The sequence below is a fragment of the Narcine bancroftii genome, chromosome 4 (genome assembly GCF_036971445.1).
Source record: "Narcine bancroftii isolate sNarBan1 chromosome 4, sNarBan1.hap1, whole genome shotgun sequence".
NCBI classification, from domain to species: domain Eukaryota; kingdom Metazoa; phylum Chordata; class Chondrichthyes; order Torpediniformes; family Narcinidae; genus Narcine; species Narcine bancroftii.
In genome coordinates this window covers 24,098,941-24,117,285 of record NC_091472.1, presented here as the reverse complement: position 1 = coordinate 24,117,285, position 18,345 = coordinate 24,098,941, and the positions used below count along the sequence as shown (strand labels likewise).

Sequence of the window (18,345 nt, the reverse complement as noted above, 5' to 3'; positions counted from 1 at the left end):
AGTGGCAGATGGAATTCAAACCCGATAAGTGTGAGGTGAAGCATTTTGGAAGGACAAACCTGAAGGCTGAGCACAGGATTAATGGTCAGTTACTTAAGAGTGTGGATGTTCAGAGGGACCTTGGGGTTCAAATCTATACATCCCTCAAGGTCGCCGCACAGGTTGATAGGATAGTTAAGAAGGCCTATGGGATGTTGGGCTTCTTTAATAGGGAGATTGAGTTCAAGAGTAGAGAGATCATGTTGCAGCTCTACAAATCTCTGGTGAGACCACACTGAGAGTATTGTGTTCAGTTCTGTCACCTCATTATAGAAAAGATGTGGAAGCTATGGAGAGGGTGCAGAGGAGATTTACCAGGATGTTACCTGGATTGGAAAATAAGGCTTACGAGGCAAGGTTAGCAGGAGCTGGGACCTTTCTTTTTGAAGCATAGAAGGATGAGAGGAGACTTGATAGAGGTCTACAAGATAATGAGAGGCATAGATAGAGTGGACAGTCAGCACCTGTTTCCTAGGGTATGATCAGCAAACACCAGGGAACATATGTACAAAGTGAAGGGGTGTACGTTTAGTGGAGACATCAGAAGTAAGTTTGTTTACACAGAGAGTTGTGGGTTCCCTGGATGCCTTGCTAGGGATAGTGGTGAAACCTGAAACATATGGGGCATTTAAGAGATTCTTAGACAGACACATGGATGAAAGAAAAATAGAGGGTTATGGGGTAGGGAGGGTTTAATACTTTTTTAAAGAAGGAATATATAGGTTGGCACAATGTTGAGGGCTGAAGGGCCTGCACTGTGCTGTAGTGTTCTAATTTGTTTTTGCTGTCACTCTCTGATTCCTGGATAACTGATTTTGATGTTAGAGGTGTTATGTGTCGGTCAGAGTTACTCTGATATGATTAATAACACAAAAATTCTGGAGGAACTTAGCAGGTCTCGTCACATCCAAAGGAGGTAGAGATATAACTGACATTTTGGGCCTGAGCTCTTCTTCAAGGCATGAGTAAAAAGCAGACGGTCACATGAATTAAAAGGGAAGAAAGAGCAGGGTCAAGAAAGGAGAATAGAGATAGATGTGGGGGAGGGGGGGAGGGGGGTCAGGGTATTGGAAACCATTAACATTGACTCCTCTGGCTTCCATTCATCCTCCTTTCCATATCACTATTTCTCCTTTCCTCTAGGTTACTCTCTCTCTCTTCCATTTTCCCTCTGCCTCCTTTCCTCTTGTTCTACATTCAAAGAACCAACCCAATCAATTCTCATCATTTCCAGTGATCACCTTTTGTCTGTGGTCTGTGCTGCTCGCCTTGCTCTTCCTTCCCTTCTCTCCAGCCTTCTAATTCAGGCGCCTGTTTACTTTTTAACCACATTGCGGTGATACCCTTACCTTCTTCGGGAGCAGTGCCGGCCGCCACTGATGATGTAAGCAACGCGCGGGCGCGTTAAGCATCACTATACGGGTGATGGATCTCAGATGCAGGAGGAGGACGGTGAGAGCATCAGGATCACCCATGTGGCAGTGAGCCAATGAGAAGGCCAGAGGGGTTTGGGGAGTTGAAGATTGCAAAGTTGTGTCTAGTGAATAAGAAAAGAAAATTGACTTCATGGTGTTTTGAAAGAAATGAGTGAGGGTATTCTATATTTGTTTGTAAGCTGTGATAAATCAGTGCTGTTACACTTGAGGAAGGGCTCAGGCCCGAAACGTTGGTTATATATCTTTACCTCCTATAGACGCTGGCGAGACCTACTGAGTTCTATCTGCATTTCTGAGTTTTTACTACAATCACAGTGTCTGTAGACTTTCGTGTTTCACCCTGATATGGTTATGTAGTTTTAATGTCCAAATGTTTTAAAAGTTCACATTTTAAAATAAGATGTTTACATTTATATGTCCTTTTGTATTAATAATCTTCATTAATTTTTTTAACATAAAATCCTCACTTTTTCTCAGTAGCCTTTGTCTTTGGTTCCTCTGAACTGTGACTGAATTTGGTTTGGAGTGGCCTTTTTTTCCCCAGGATGTTCATGTTCAATGAAGTGTACTGATCGCTGAAGTAGGAGGTTCCCACCTGCTTTAAAAGGGCATCATTCAAGTAGAGTGAGCTGCCTCAATAACTATCACCCAGCAGCCCTTCCATCCACTGTGATGAAATGCATTGAAAGGTGGTCATGGCCAGAATTAACTCAGACCTAAGCAAAGATCTGGTCCCACTGCAATTCACCAACCATCACAATCAGTCGACAGCAGATGCAATCTCACTGGCTCTCCTCTCAGCCCTTGATCGCCAAGACAACAACAAGTACATCAAGCTGCTTTTCATCAATTACAGCTCAGCTGTCAACACTATCAACCCCCCCCCCCACCCCCCCGCCCCCCAACCTCAGTACTGGTCAATAAGCTTCAAAATCTTGGCCTCTGCAACTGAATCCTTGACTTCTCATGAGAAGACCATAGTCAGTGAGAATCAGTAACAACATCTCACTGACCATCAACACAGGCCCACCTCAAGGATGCGTGCATAGCCCATTGCCTCACTCTCTCTATGCCAATGACTGTGTGGCGAGGCATAAATTTGCAGGTGACACCACAGTTGCTTGGCAGAAATACCAGACGGCAATGAGGATCAGCTAGTTGAGTGGTGTCACAACAATAACCTTGTATTTAACGTGAGCAAAAACTAAGGACTTGATTGTGGATTTCAGGAAGGGAAAGTTAAACAAACAAGTCCTCAATGAGGGTTCACCAATGGAGAGGGTAAAAATCTGCAGATTTCTGGGTGTCAAAATCTCTGAACATATGCTGGAGTCTTTATGTTGATCAAATCATGAAGGTTGCTCACCAGTGGCTGTGATTCATTAGGAATTTGAGGAGATTTGGTTTGTCACAACAGACTCTTGCAAAGTGCCTTGGAGAGCATTCTGATTGGTTGTATCACTGTCTGGTATGGAGGCGCCAAAATCTAGAGAATTGAGAATTTTGCCAGCACCATCATCTTCACCCCACTACGGACATCTACAAGAGGAGGTTGTCTCAAGGGAGCAGCTTCAATCCTCAAGTTCCCTCACCATCCTCTTTTTTTAAAATTATTTTATTTTTCGTTTTCCATCAATAGACAGAGAAACCTGTTCATGTGCTCTGCTGCAGTGAGTTTGCTTACTTTGTTACAGTTGTATAATTGTTATGCATCATTCTTTTTATTTTTATGCATTCTTATGTAAAAATCTCATAAAAATACTGAAATAGAAATCTGATGGCAGAGGGGAAGAAGTTGTCCTTGTACTGCTGGGTGTTTGTCTTCTTCCCGACTGTGTGAAGAGGGAATGGCCTGGCTGGTAAGGGTCCTTGAGGATACAAGCTGCTTTCTTAAGACACTGCCTCTTGTAGATGTCCTTGATAGAGTGGATACTGATGCCCATGATGGTGCTCGCCGAGTTCACAACTCTCTGTAGTTTATTTCTTGACCTGTGCACTGGTACCTCCACACCAGACAGTAATACCACTAGTCAGAATGCTCTCCACATTACACCTATTAGACATTTGCAAGAGTTATTGGTGACATACTAAATCCCTTAAAGTCTAGATGCAGGCGAGCCTTATTTCAGATTGCATCAACATGGAGGCCACAGGACAGATCCTCAGAGATGTTGACACCCAGGAACTTGAAGTTCTTAACCCTTTCCACTACTGACCCCTTGATCAGGACTGGTTTATGTTCTGATTTCCCCTTACTGAAGTTGTTACAAGATCAAACCATCAACCACAAAGAAGGCATATCACACAGGGGTAAAGATGAACAATTACTTTATTAACAAAAAAATTCACCTTCAAACTTTAATTCAAAACCCCCCTTTTCTAACAATGCCCATTGGTTACTATGCAAATCTCTATAACAGTGTAAAACTAATAAATTCCCCAGCCTATATATAACATACGTAATCAAAGTCTAAGTTATATTTCCAACCAGCCTACAGAAAAACTTAGACACAAAACAAACACAAAACACACAAGACTCACAAAACTTTGATCTCAACCGAAGCAAAGTTCATTAACAAAATTCAGTTTGTTTGGTAAACTGAAGCCAAAAGATCTTTGTGAGAGAGAGAGAGAGAGCACAAAATTCAAAGTTGTCTTGTGTTGCTGCAGAGAGAGGAACCACTGGCTTGGTCCGTCCGGATCCTTCTTACTGCTGTCGGACTCTGGCTTTACCTTACTCTTAATTTAGTCTATGTGTAGTCTGAGTCCAGCGTGTTCTTTGAATGAAGTGATAGGAGAATGTATTCGGTTCAACAGTCAATTTATTACACAGCACAAGAATAAAACTTAACAGAGCTCTGGGTCAGTCGTTAGTTCATAGGTCACCTGCACAGTGAGCTATTCCCCAAGACTGACCCCTATTGTCCAGTTGGCTCAGTTTATATAGATCAACCTTATCATACAGAACAAAAGTTGACTTCCTTTGCTAGATCTTTTTGCATAAGGGTTATCACAAGTCATCTCCTGTTTTGCAGATATCTGGGGTGTAGCACTCCCATCTTAATCCTCCAAGCCAGACTATCCTGTTGATTGGATCAGAAATTAATTCATCCCCAGATATTTCTGATCACCATACTGTCCCTGTCTGGCCAATTTCTGCTGTTCTCTTTAACACCGCTTCCTGCCTTAATCTTCCTCCTAGACTGGTTTTCCATTCCCTTTGTTTCTTGCAGGCCATTCTTTGTTCTGGTCTGGCCTGTGTCTCCTGTGCTACTCACCACCTCCTTCAGTTTGAGCATTCCTCCTAAATCGTTTTATGCATTTCCTCTCCCTGTATTTTGGGAACAGACCATTTTGCTCAGCCAACTTTGCTCCATGCTGTGATTGCCACTTAATCACATTCCTCTTTTTCCCTGAACCATGCAGTAAATATAAACTTATTAATTACTCATTTCTTTCATAATGTTTTAACCCCTAGATTCCAACACTGCCTTCAGAATGTTCATCCTTTTTTGAAATCCCAACATTCTAAACTGTCCTCCAGACCATGACTCATGCTCTGGGCCACCTTCCACTCCACAGCAGTCCACCTTCTCCTTGGCTCTCTAAGGCAAACTGTCACTTTTTAACATAAAACCACACTCTGTAACAAAGTCCACAATCATCTCCTTGGTTTTGCTAATGTTAGTGCAAGGTTGTTGTTGTGACACCGCTCAACGAGCTGATCCACCAAGACTTTAAGGAGAGGACAAGCAGGAAACTGGTGAAGAGGGAATTTCTTCCCTGAGCCACACCCCACCCAAACATATGAAAAAAACATAGATAATGTTTTCATCATCTGGCTCTTTGTAGGTGCCTTCCGTACACGTTGGTCGCAACCCTTCCTGTATTACAATAGGAATCAAGCTTCGAGAATATATTGGCTTTAAAATAATTCGAGATTGTTTAAAGTGATGTGAAAGGTGTGCCATAAATGTAAATTAGTGGGAAATATTTTGGTAACAATTCCTTTCACACTACCACTAGATAATATTCAGAAGGTACAGAATGGTTTTTGTCACTGATGCAGTTGACAGAAAGAAAAAACTGTTTATGTGCACATTTTTTGAATGCAACATACTTTGCAGCAGGGTAGTGTCTATTAGAAAAAAGACTACTGTCCTGGGTCCTTGCTACCTTGACACCAGCGCCAACTCTGAGACGGTGGGCAACTGTGCAAAATTTATAAAGAGCAAAGGCCAAATACTGTGCATTGAATAGAGCTGGAGAAAGACTCGATTGTGTATTGTTGTCTCCCAGGTCTTTGCAATACTTCCAGATCAATGAGGTAACTCAGCGAAACACAAAGTCTGCAGATGCTGTGAATGTAGTAAAAATACAGAAATGCTGGACGAACTCAGCCAGTCTTTTCAGTGTCCAAAAAAGCAAAGGTCTCTTGCCGATGTTTTCGGGCTGAGCCCTTCTTCAAGGAATAAGAAGAATGAGCCAGAAGCAGGAAGTCTCAGAATTCAGACACTGCTTTCTGGGGAAGGAATCTAGACCTACAAAATGTGTTAATTGGATATGATAAGGGGCGAGGTAAGGATTTATCATGTTTGTGCGAAAGGAGACAGGAAAAGGGGAGAGAGACAGAGCTGGTGGAAGAAGTGGGGGTGGGGGGTTTAATGAAAGCCAGAGAAGTCGATGTTAATGCCACCTGGTTGGAGGGTCCCAATCGGAAGATGAAGTGTTGTTCCTCCAATTTGTGGGTGGTCTCATTCTGGCAATGTATGAGACCCTGGATAGACATGTCAGCAAGGGAATGGGATGGGGAATTGAAATGGGTGGTAAGGTGCTCAACAAAGTGATCTTTGAGTCTGCATCCAGTCTCTCTGAAGATGAGACCACACCGGGAGCACCAGATGCAGTAGATGACCCCTGCAGATTCACAAGAGAAATGTTGCTTCACTTGGAAACGCAGTTTGGGGCTCTAAATGGTGGTGAGTGAGGAGGTGTGGGCACAAGTGGAGCATCTCCTGCAGTCACAGGGGTAGGTCCCAAGAGGATGATTGGTGGGGAGAGAGGAGTGGACAAGGGAGTCACGGAGGGAACCGTCCTGGTGGAAGGGGGAGAGGCAAATATGTGTCTAGTGATGGGATCATGTATTAGATAGCCGAAATTGCGGAGGAGTGTGTATGTTGGATGTGGAGGCTGGTGGAATGGTAGGTGAGGACAAGAGGAATCCTGTCCTTGTTGCAAGTGGGTGGAGCGGGAGCCAGGGAAGATGTGTAGGTAATGGAGGATATGCAAGTGAGTGCTGAGTTGATGGTAGTAGGGGGAAAGCACTTTGTTTGAAGGAGGTCCTCTCTGATGATCTGGCATGGGTCCTCATCCTGGACGCAGATGTGATGAAGACAGAGGAATTGAGAGAATGGAGTGGAACCCTTACAGGAGACAGGATGGGAAGAAGTGTAGTCAAGGTAGCTGTGGGAGTATAGAAGATGTCTGTCAATAGTTTGTCTCCTGAGATGGAGAGAGAGAGATTGAGGAAAGGGAAAGTGTTGCTAGAAATGGACCAAGTAAATTTGAGATTGGGGTGGAAGTTGGCCACAAAGTGAATGAAGTCAACGAACTCACGATGGGTACAAGAGGCAGCACAAAATTAGTCATCGATGTAGTGGAGGAAGAGTTGAGAGGCCTTACTACGTAGGCTTGTAGCACAGATTGCTCCACATAGCCAACAAAAAGGCAGTCATAGCTGAGTACCCATGGCTACCCTTTGACCTGAAGAAAGTGGGATGAGTCAAAGGAGAAATTATTGAGGGTGAGGACACGTTCTGCCAGCTGGAGGAGGGTGATGGTGGAGGGATCTACTGTCTAGAAAGGAATGAAGGCCTTTGAGGGCTTCAGTATGGGGGATAGAGGTGAAAGAAAATGAGTGCGAATACAGTCCTCCACGACCACAAATTTTGCAGTCGTGTATCCCTCATTTGGGGACATCGGAGGCATCAGCACACCTGAAGTGCGATGAGATAGCCTCGTCTTGGACGATCGGCCATCCTGACCACCGATTCTCCCGCCCACCAATGCACCACCTGACAATATTGTTCCACTTTTGACTGATAGCTTTCCTATTTGTTTTGGATGTGTGAAGCTTCACAAATTAGAATTGTGATTTCACTTTCCAAAAGAGACTATTCTAATCTTGAGGTGACACTTTTGCATTGGTCAGTGGAACAGAGAATTGCTTTGGAAGGACAAAGCAAGTGTTTCTGTTCTAAATTTATTGTATTGGCAGTGGTGCAGGAAGGATTTGTGCATTTTTGGCAAAGTTACTATGACAACATAATTGCTGTGAGCTTTCTGGGAAACCATTAAGTACCTGCCTTTTTACAAGTGCTGCAGTTTTCCTTTCATTATTTTCCCCCCCTGAAATCCCACCCAGCAATTCCGAAAACTGACAGAGGTAATGTTATTTTTTTTATATGCAGCTGAGGTCAAAGGACATCTCTTAGCAAGTTCACAAGCAGTGTGGGTCAGAGTATTGATGCAGCTTTAGTAAGATGAAGGCAAACTCACTGCTGCAATGACCCCCTTTCGACATGACAAATGTTTTAATGTCATGAGACCCTTCAAATGATAATACCAACATTGGATATGCGGTTGAGTGCAAGGAATAGAACTAGACTGCAAGTAAATATCAATGACGTGGTAAGGTGGGCAAGGGAGTGCCAGATGGAAATCAGCCCAGAGTGAGGTAATGCATTTGGGAAAGACAAACAAGGCATGGAACATGCAGCGAAAGAGGTAGGAAATTGCGATGTGTCGAGGAACAAAGGCAATGCATTTCCCACAGATTCCTGTGGTAGCAGCACAGATGGATAAGGCGGTGAGGAAGAATATTCTTGGTTGGTTTGATTAGCCGAGGCACAGAATAGGAAGAGCAGGAACATTGTACTGGGATTGCGTCAGGTACCAAGTACGACAGAGCTGGAATTCAGTATGCAGTTCTGGTCACTACAATACTGGAAGGATGTGAGGTTAAGGTGAAGAGGAGATGTATGAGGATATGAGATTTTAGGATGAGGCTGACTTAGGCAGGATTGTTTTCTTTGAAAGAAAGGATGAAGGGTGTTATTTTTCTGGTTAGAGTGCATCCTCAAAGCATTCCATTGTTGGCAATGTGGAAAAATAAAAAATAGGAGTACTCATTCAGGCCTGAAAGGATGTTGTGTATTTGGATTTTCAGAAGGCATTTGTCAAGGTGCCCTACATGAGGCTGCTTAACAAGACAAGAATCCATGGTACAACAGGAAACGTGCCAGCGTGTGTAGAGCATTGGCTGATTGGTAGGAAACAGCGTGTTGGAATATTCTTATTGGCTGCCATTTGCTAGTGGTGTTCTAGAGGGCTCGGTGTTGGGGTGACTTTCTTTTATGTTGCATAGTAATGATTCGGATTATGGAATGAATGGCTTTGTGGCCATATTTGCAGCTGATGTGAAGGTACATGGAGGAACAGATAGTGTAGAGCAGTGATTCTCAACCTTTTTCTTTCCACTCACATACCACTTTGAGTAATCCTTATTCCATCGATGCTCTGTGATTAGTAAGGGATTGCTCAAGGTGGTATAGAAGTGGGAAGGGAAGGTTGAGAATCACTGCTCTAGACGCAATTGTTACCGAAATATTTTGCTTGAGAAAAATTGCCATTGGTCCATTACCTTTGGAGTTATGAAACTGTGCACATAACGAGTCAATTAGATACGATTAAAACAGTGGGTCTCAAACTTTTTTTTTCGACCCACATACCACTTTAAGCAATCCCTTACTAATCACAGAGCACCGATGGCATAGGGAATACTTAAAAGTGATATGTGAGTGGAAAGAGAAAGGTTGAGAACCATTGGTGTTCTTCTTTTCTTTGGCTTGGCTTTGCGGAAGAAGATTTATGGAGGGGTATGTTCACGTCTGCTGCAGGCTCGTTGGTGACTGACAAGTCCGATGCGGGACAGGCAGGCACGGTTGCAGCGGTTGCAAGGGAAAATTGGTTGGTTGGGGTTGGGTGTTGGTTTTTTTCCTCCTTTGTCTTTTGTCAGTGAGGTGGGCTCTGCGATCTTCTTCAAAGGAGGTTGCTGCCCGCCGAACTGTGAGGCGCCAAGATGCACGGTTGGAGGCGATATCAGCCCACTGGCGGTGGTCAATGTGGCAGGCACCAAGAGATTAAGCAGTCCTTGTACCTCTTTGGTGCACCTCTGTCTCGGTGGCCAGTGGAGAGCTCGCCATAGAACACGATCTTGTGAAGGCGATGATCCTCCATTCTGGAGACGTGACCCACCCAGAAACATAAAGGCTGCAGAAGGACTTAATCAGACAAGTTTGGAGAATGGGCAGAGGAGTGACAAATGAAATATAATTGTTGGAAAGTGTTTGGCCATGCATTTTGGTAGAAAAAGTAAACAGGTGGACTATTTTTTAAATGGGGAGAAAATTGCAAATGCCCAGATGCAAACAGACCTGGGAGTCCTCGTGCAGGATAGCCTGGAGGTTAACTTGCATGTTGAGATGGTGGTGAAGAGGGCCAATGCAATGCTGGCCTTCATTTTAAGGGGAATAGAATATAAGAAGAGGGATGTGATGTTGAGCCTTTATAAGGCACTGGTAAGACTTCACTTGGAATATTGTGAGCTGTTTTGGGCTCCTCATTCTAAAATAAAATGTCTTGAAGTTGGAGAGGGTTCAAAGGAGGCTCACTAGGATGATTCCAGGAATGAAAGAATTATCATACGAAGAGTGTTTGATCATTCTTGTCCTGTATTCGTTGGAATTTAGGAGAATGAGGGATGGTGGGGGGGGGGGGGGGAACTCATTTAAACATTACGAATGTTAAAAGCTATGGATAGATGTTTAAAGGTTGTGCCCCATGGTGGGAAAGTATGGGACAAGAAGGCACAACTTCAGGATTGAAGAGCATTCACTTAGAAAAGAAAGGCATAGGAATTTCTTCAGCAGAGGGTGGTAAATCTGCTGGATTTGTTGCCACAGGCGGTTGTGGAGGCCTGGTCATTGGGTGTATTTAAGACAGAGATTGATAAGTTCATGATTAGCCAGGGCATCAAAGGTTCTGAGGAGAAGACCGGGCAGTGGGGCTGAGTGGGAAAATGGATCAGCTCATGATTAAATGGCAGGGTAGACTCGATGGGCTGAATCGCCTATTCCTGCTCCTATATCTTACAGTGTTATGGGCTTAAGCTATTGTCAGTTTCCTATAGTTTTTGATTTAAAGCTTTCCTTGATTTCGGTTACCGCAGATGATTCATTTTTTTTTCCTTCTTCCAAAGTGCCCTGTTACGGCTCAAATTATCAGGCATTCTCACTGCTTTTCTACCTTATCCGGATGAGCACTTGAGAGTCTGTAGCCTTCAAACAATGACTGGGACGGGAAAATGTTCAGCTGCACTATCTTTGGCTGGTGTAGACACAATGGCCTGACCTATATTTTATAATTCTGGAGGAACAAATGCATAGGTTGCAGTGAAGGTCAATGTTAACAGTGATGTGGAGTTTTGCCTCGTGTAATTCTGGCCAATGTTTAATGCAAAATCAATATCACAGATTCTTTGCTGCTAATATCAGACTTTTAAATGGACCTCTCATTAGTAAAAGGGAATGCAATGCATTGTTTAACTGTACTTTATTTTTTAACACCGTCCCTGCTCTTTTGTCTAATATGACACTATACACTGCACTTTTAGATTTGTTCTGACATAGCACCTGGAACTTTTATCTCACATGACACCATTCACCGCACCTTTTGACTAACTGTAACACCCCACCCTGCACTTTTGTTTTATTCTTGCACTACTTTGTTGTACTTTGTGTCAGTGGCCTGGATAGCATGACAAACAATGTGTTTCCCTGTGACTCAGTACATGTGACCATAAGCAGAAGCATTTATCTATTCTTATCAGCCTGATGTTTGTGGGGCCTTGCCCTGCACAGAATCGTCTGCTGCCTCCTTCCCTCTGCCACATGAACCACATTTCAAAAGTGCTTTGTCGCTGGAAGAATTTTGAGACTTCCTGAAGTTGTGAAAGGGGGCTACGCAAATCGTAGGCTTTTTTTGTCTTGGTGATGGGAAAAACAGCCAAGGACCACAACAGGGGAAACTAGGGGCCTCTACTCAAGATTTGGCCTGGTTTTGGGATAAGTGAACTTTACCTTAAGGCATTGGAACTGGGGCAAGGCGTCAGTGAGATGAACAAGGGCTGCATTGATGTGTTGGGTGGGTGGAGAATATTGATGGCTGGCAGTTGTCTTCACAAAGTGGATGGAAGAAGCAAGGAGGTTGCCTATGTACTTCCTCAGCCCACATTCATTGTCAAATTGCTGCCATGGTGTTGTGTCCAGCCTATTCTGCCATGTACACCACCTTGGCAGCAGCCTTTCTGCACACATTTTAAGCTCCCTTCGGAAGCCAACTGCCAGCCATCAATATTCTCCACCCACCCAACACATCAACACAGCCCTTGTTCATCTCATTGACACCTTGCCCCCAGTTCAATGGCTTAAGTCCATGGATTTCCTGTCTTCTGAGACTATTGCACAGCCGAACTGCCCACACCCCCACCCCACTCCAGAGCAGAGTTCAAGTGTGAGGGAACGGTGGAGGATGGGCAAAGGTTGAGAGGGGTGAGCAGAGGGGTGAGCAGAGGGGACAAAGAGAGTGATGGGCGTGAAGGGATCGAACGTGAAGGAGCCTATTTGAGGAAAAGGAACAGATGCATAGAAAGGTGATTTAGAAGGCTGGTAAGCTGTTCTGAGGGGTGAAAGGTCAATTCTCACTGCTGGGCTGTTAAAAGATGGATTCTATTGGGACTTAGCGTAGAAAATTAGCGTTGGATACCATTATTGGCAGGAGAAAAATTAAAATGATTAAGATCGTGGTCCAAACTCCGAAGTGGGTGTTACAAGTTGCTTAATATTTCTCTTGCTTTTCATTATATCATCTTGAATCCACAAGAAACTTCAGGGCAGAACCCACCCCAAGTCTTTGTAAAGTTGATTTGTTACAGGTCAGTTGCAGGCAGTCTCTTTGGCAAGCCATCGGCTCACGTTGTTCCAGCGCCTGGTTTGTTTCACAGTAGGGTAAATGCTCTGATCAAATCTGAAAGGGCAAGCCGCTTAGAGCACTGTCGTCATTTTTGGAGAGAAAACATGATGGAAATTTTGGTCCACCCATTGACAGGCAAAGAAAAGGTAGGTGTGGAACAATGAGAATGCAGAACGACCAAAGGAACTGCTCGTACTAATCATCCAAGACTCTCATGTTCATGAAATGATTTTGATTTATTTATTGAATATATGGATACGTCCTGTACATGTATTGCTTGTCTGTATGTGTGTCATATCTGGTTGCGTGTCTACATGTTTTGCCCCGAGGACCAGAGAACGCTATTTGTTCGGGTTGTATTTGTGCAAATGGAGGACCATCGCCTTCCCAAGATCGTATTATATGGCGAGCTCTCCACTGGCCACCGTGACAGAGGTGCACCAAAGAAAAGGTACAAGGACTGCCTAAAGAAATCTCTTGGTGCCTGCCACATTGACCACCGCCAGTGGGCTGATAACGCCTCAAACCGTGCATCTTGGCGCCTCACAGTTTGGCGGGCAGCAGCCTCCTTTGAAGAAGACCGCAGAGCCCACCTCACTGACAAAAGGCAAAGGAGGAAAAACCCAACACCCAACCCCAACCAACCAATTTTCCCTTGCAACCGCTGCAATCGTGTCTGCCTGTCCCGCATCGGACTGGTCAGCCACAAACGAGCCTGCAGCTGACGTGGACTTTTTACCCCCTCCATAAATCTTCGTCCGCGAAGCCAAGCCAAAGAAAGATTTGTGCAATCAGGTGACAAAAAAAACTTGACCTGAACTTAAAAAGTAATGTTACCGTGCTTTCAATGCATTAACTCTTTTGTTATATGACCATAAGACATAGGACCAAAAGAGGCTAATCTGACCCGCCATTCAATCATGACTGATCCATTCTCCCACTCAGACCCACTGCCCAGTCTTCTCCCCATAACCTTTGAAACCCTGGCTAATCAAGAACCTAGCAATCAGTAGGCCTTTTCACACCACCGTGTAAAATAGGAATTCCAGGGAAAATTTTTCCCGGGAACCTTCTCGTGAACAGGCGGTGCGAAAATGTTGGCCCGGGAAAACTACCCTGATCCGCGGCCCTAACTAAGAGGTGGGGGCGCGGACCCAGGTAATTTCCCCAGGCCATCCTCTCCCTGCAGTCTGAATCGGCAAATGGCCGAGCAGGGGAAGCGTCGTGACGTCAGCGATCGTGTGCTGCATCACCATTCAAGGTAGAAGGATGTGGGAGAGGTGTTTGTGCAATAGGATTGTGGATTGAATTACTCAATTTATGTAAGCATATAGGCTTTCGTTTTATTGATTTTTGGAAAATCCTCATCCGCCATTACTGTGTGATCCGACTTCTGGTAGGACTTACAGTGAGTGTGTAATGCATCATTCACTACATCATCACTGGGGCCAGGACCCACTCCCCCCACCTCCTAAAATGCTAGACAGGGCAAATTACAGGGAATTTGGACCTCAGTGTGAAAGACTGCCTTCCTGGGAATTTCACCCGGGTCCAAGTAGGGTCACTGCTCGCCCACGGTGTGTAAAGGCCTTCTGCTTTAAATACGCTCAATGACTTGGCCTCCACTACTGTCCCTGGCAACAAATTCCACAGATTTGATTTGTATTGTGTGCTGTGTGATATTTTACCAACAAATGTTAACTCTTGGTCCTGATTTTGCACATCAGAGTTTTGCCCCATCTGAACATTGTTTGTTGGTAATCAATGTTCCGAACTGCATATTTTGCAGAAGTAGCAAATTAATAATCTGTCCATTTAATGTCAATGCTGTAACAATGATTTCAGGATCCCACTTATTTTTACACATATTTTGCATTAGATGCAAAACCAATTCACCTTCTGTAGAACATAATCACTCTTCTTTGCACTTCCTTGAAGTTTGACGGGGTAAAGTCGACGGTTTCTGTTGGGATCCTCGAAGTAACACTGTGAACTGAAGGGACCTGTGATGTTAGTTCAGGAGTTAAACAGAAAGGGAGGCATGTTGTAATTGGTGAGAGAAAATTACAAAAACAATGAAACTAATTTCAATTGGAAGATTTCTGCTAACAGTTCACCGTCGGGGCATCTCTGGATACATAAGAAGATATAGGTGGACAAGTGATTAATTTTGTTTTCTCTTGCTGACCTGCTGAGCATTTCTAACATTCTCAAATTTTATATTAACGTCTTGGATGACAATGGTAAAAATGAATTTGTGGGTGACACTGAAATTGGGAGTATGTACGACATTTAAGAAGGTTATCTGAGAACAACTGGATCTGGGAAAGTGGGCCAATGAATGGCAGATAGAATTTACTCAGACAAGTCCAAGGTATGGCACTTTGGTAGATTAAACTCGGTCAGGATTCGCGTGGCTGATGACAAGGCTCTGGGGAGTGTTGTAGATTGAAGAGCCTGAAGGGTACAGGTATACAGTTCCATGAAAGAGGTGACTCAGGTAGACAGGGTGGTGAAGAAGGCATTTGGCATGCTTGCCTTCATTAGTTAGTTCATTATGTCATGCTATAACTGCACAAGACATTGGTGACACCACTTGGAGTATTGTGTGCCATTTTCATCCCCAAGCTAAAGGAAAGATTTTATTAACTTGGAAAGGATGCAGAAGAGGTTGATGAGAATATCACCTGCAATGGAAGGCTTGAATATCAAGAAGAAGCTGGAAGGGCTGGGACTTTTTCCCTGGAGCACAGGAAGGAGCATAGCATAGGAGCATTATACACGTTTATAATCTGGAAGAAGGGACAGAGAGCTATGTATCTAAGTTTGCTGATCACTCCAAATTGACTGGTAAAGCAAATTGTGCAGAGGATATGGAGAGAGATATGGATAGGTTAAGTGACTGGGCAAGGGTCTGGCAGATGGAGTGCCATGTTGGCAGATGTAAGGTTATCCACTTTGGAAGGAAAATCAGCTTATTATGTGATTGCAGCATGCTCCTGTGCAGAAGGACTTGGGAGTGCTTGTGCATGAATTGCAAAAGGTTGGTTTGCAGGTGCAGCAGGCGATCAAGAAGTCAAATGGTATGTTGGCTTTCATTGGTAGAAGGATTGAATTTAGGACCAGGGATGGAATACTGCAACTGTACAAGGTACAAGGTGAGGCTGTATCTGGAGTTCTTGAGGTGGTGCAGAGAAGGTTCACCAGGTTGATTCCAGAGATGAAGGGGTTAGGCTATGGGGAGAGATTAAGTTATCTGGGACAGTACTCTCTGGAATTTAGAAGCTTGAGAGGGGATCTTGTAGAAACATATAAAATTATGAGAGGCATAGATAAGACAGCAATAGGTAAGTCTTTCCACTGGATTAAAACTTGCGGACATAACCTCAAGATTCAAGGTAGTAGATTTAGGACAGAGATGAAGGGGAACTGCTTTTCCCAGAGGGTAGTGAATCTGTGGTATTTGCTGCCCATTGAAGTAGTGGGAAGTAAGGGATATGGGGAGTAGGCAGATAGGTGGAGATGAACTTATCATCAGATCAACCGTCATTGAATGGCAGAGCAGGCTCGACAGGCTGAATGGCCTACTCCTGCTCCGATTTCTTAGGTTCTTAAGCTTAGAGGGAACCTTATGGAGGTTTATAAAACCACGAGAGGAAATGAAAAGGTAAGTAATCAAAGTCTTTTTCCTAGGGCAAGGGAATCTAAAACTAGAGGGCATGGATTTAAGGCTGAGAGAAGAAAGATTTAAAAGGGTTCTTAGGTACACCTCCTCACACAGATTGCGGTGGGTAGATGGAACAAGTTGCCTGTAGAAGTGGGGACAATTGTAACATTCAAAAGTCATGTGGACAGGTATGTGGACAAGAAAGGTTTAGAGGGATATGGGCTGAGCACAGGCAGATTGGTTGGCATAGACAAGCTGGGATAAAGAGTCTGGTTTATGTGTTATAGAACTCTGAGTATATAATTTTATTTTAAAAATGACCATGGCTAAGTATCTTATTCAGATCAACAGGTAAATATAACATTTACAGCTTCATCTATTATTGAATTACATTCAGAGAGCTCCCTGTAAAATCATTCATTCTTGAGCTCACTGTGGTGCAGTCTAATAGACGAGAAAGATCTGAGTCACTCACATTGTATAGTTGACATCTTGCGTATGCATCTCTGAAACAGTGGAGAGGCAGTCCCACACAAATCCATATTTAATTGGTTGCTCGGTGAGCAGCACCCTGTTTGATTCAGCATTGTGGGAATGAGTGATTATGATTCGTTGATTTATTAATCAAAATCCAGCCACATCAGGTAGGCATTTCTATTTGTTTACGATGCCCACAGAATAATGCTGTGATCTGAAGGATTTGCACATACAGTACAGTTGTATAAAGAATCGTTGGTGGCTGGGTGATGCTTGAAATGCACTGTTTATTTTCCTGCCGCTTCTTTATATAGACATGCGTGCCGCCGAGATTGTTAATTATTGGATTTTGTTTCAATTTCAGCATTCCCTATTCGAGGAAATGGACAAATGGTGGAATGTCCCCTGGGTTACAAGCAGGTTAATACCACACATTGCCAGGGTAAGTGTGCTGAGTGATCCCCAGTATTCATGGCTGTGCCTTAGTGAAAATTATGAATGCTGCTTGAAAGGCTTATTTTACATAGATGATCCTCATTTCCACATCAGATCACATTCTTGCGCGGAAGGAGAATGACCCTATATTTAAGGGGATGTCTCTCGAGTGACTCGGAGGCTGAGTAATACTGTTGCTGTGAAATCACTTGACACATTATCACAGTGAAAGGTTTCATGAAGCATATGCCAGACTCAAATGTTAGTATCAGGGCCTGTTGAACACTTGAGTCCACTGTATATTAAAGAGCTCCTTAGAAGCCCAACCCCATTATAATTGTATCTCCACTTTTCATTAATTATACTGCTCTGCTAAATATTGCAGGGTGAAGAAGGCATTATTTAAATAGCTGCTTTCTCTACTATCCTGTACATAAAGTCTAAAATTACTAGATGAGAGATGACTACAGAATTGATATATTCGAAGAATTGTTTAATATTACGGAGGGTTTTAATAAGGTAAATAGTTCCTTCCTTTGACCACTATAGTATGGATTGTGCATATTATTTAAAAATAAGAACGTGTAATTTTGGAGGTATTTAAAATGACAAAGAGAAAATCTAATATGGAGTTCTTTTCTCTGGCCTCTTCAATATGTGTTAACGGGAAAATGTTAAAAAAAAACAAAATGTCAGGGCATCAAGGAAAAACTGCATAAAAGATTGTTGAGTTGTGATTAGCACATTGAGATGAACTTTGGAGCTCGTAAAGTAATAGAAAATGGATTGGCCTCCTGCCATGCACCTTCCTGATGGTCGGTTGAGCAGCGATTGACTTGTTCTGAAGAGAGAGTTCTCTTACTCTGGATGCTGGGGATGTGGAGGCTCAGAACTCAGAGGTGCAGTTGCAAGCGAGGGCTCTTTCCATTAGCTCTGCGATGGCTGTACTGTTATAGAACTACTTGACATATATCTGCGACGGTCTGAACGTCTTAGTACCTGCAAGGGAAGCAGAGCAGGTATAGGCAGCAAGGAACAAAAAAGGCACTTAAAAAGGAAATCAGGGGGGGGGCTAAAAGAAGACTTAAACGAGGTGGCTTTGGCAGACAATGTGAAGGAATATCTCAAAAGCTTCTACAGATATATTGAGAGCAAAAGGATTACAAGGTTTCATGAAGCATATGCCAGACTCAAATTGGT

At 43.6% G+C, this 18,345-nt stretch overlaps 1 protein-coding gene across 6 annotated transcripts in view; it reads left to right on the top strand.

Moving 5' to 3' along the window:
• Nucleotides 1-18,345, top strand: part of ltbp1 (latent transforming growth factor beta binding protein 1) — a 408,702-nt gene that overhangs the window by 162,715 nt on the left and 227,642 nt on the right. For all 6 annotated transcript variants that reach the window (XM_069930946.1, XM_069930944.1, XM_069930947.1 and 3 more), the window contains one exon: nt 17,075-17,152. In XM_069930946.1, the coding sequence (XP_069787047.1) occupies nt 17,075-17,152 (78 nt within the window). The remainder of the gene's footprint in view (nt 1-17,074; nt 17,153-18,345) is intronic.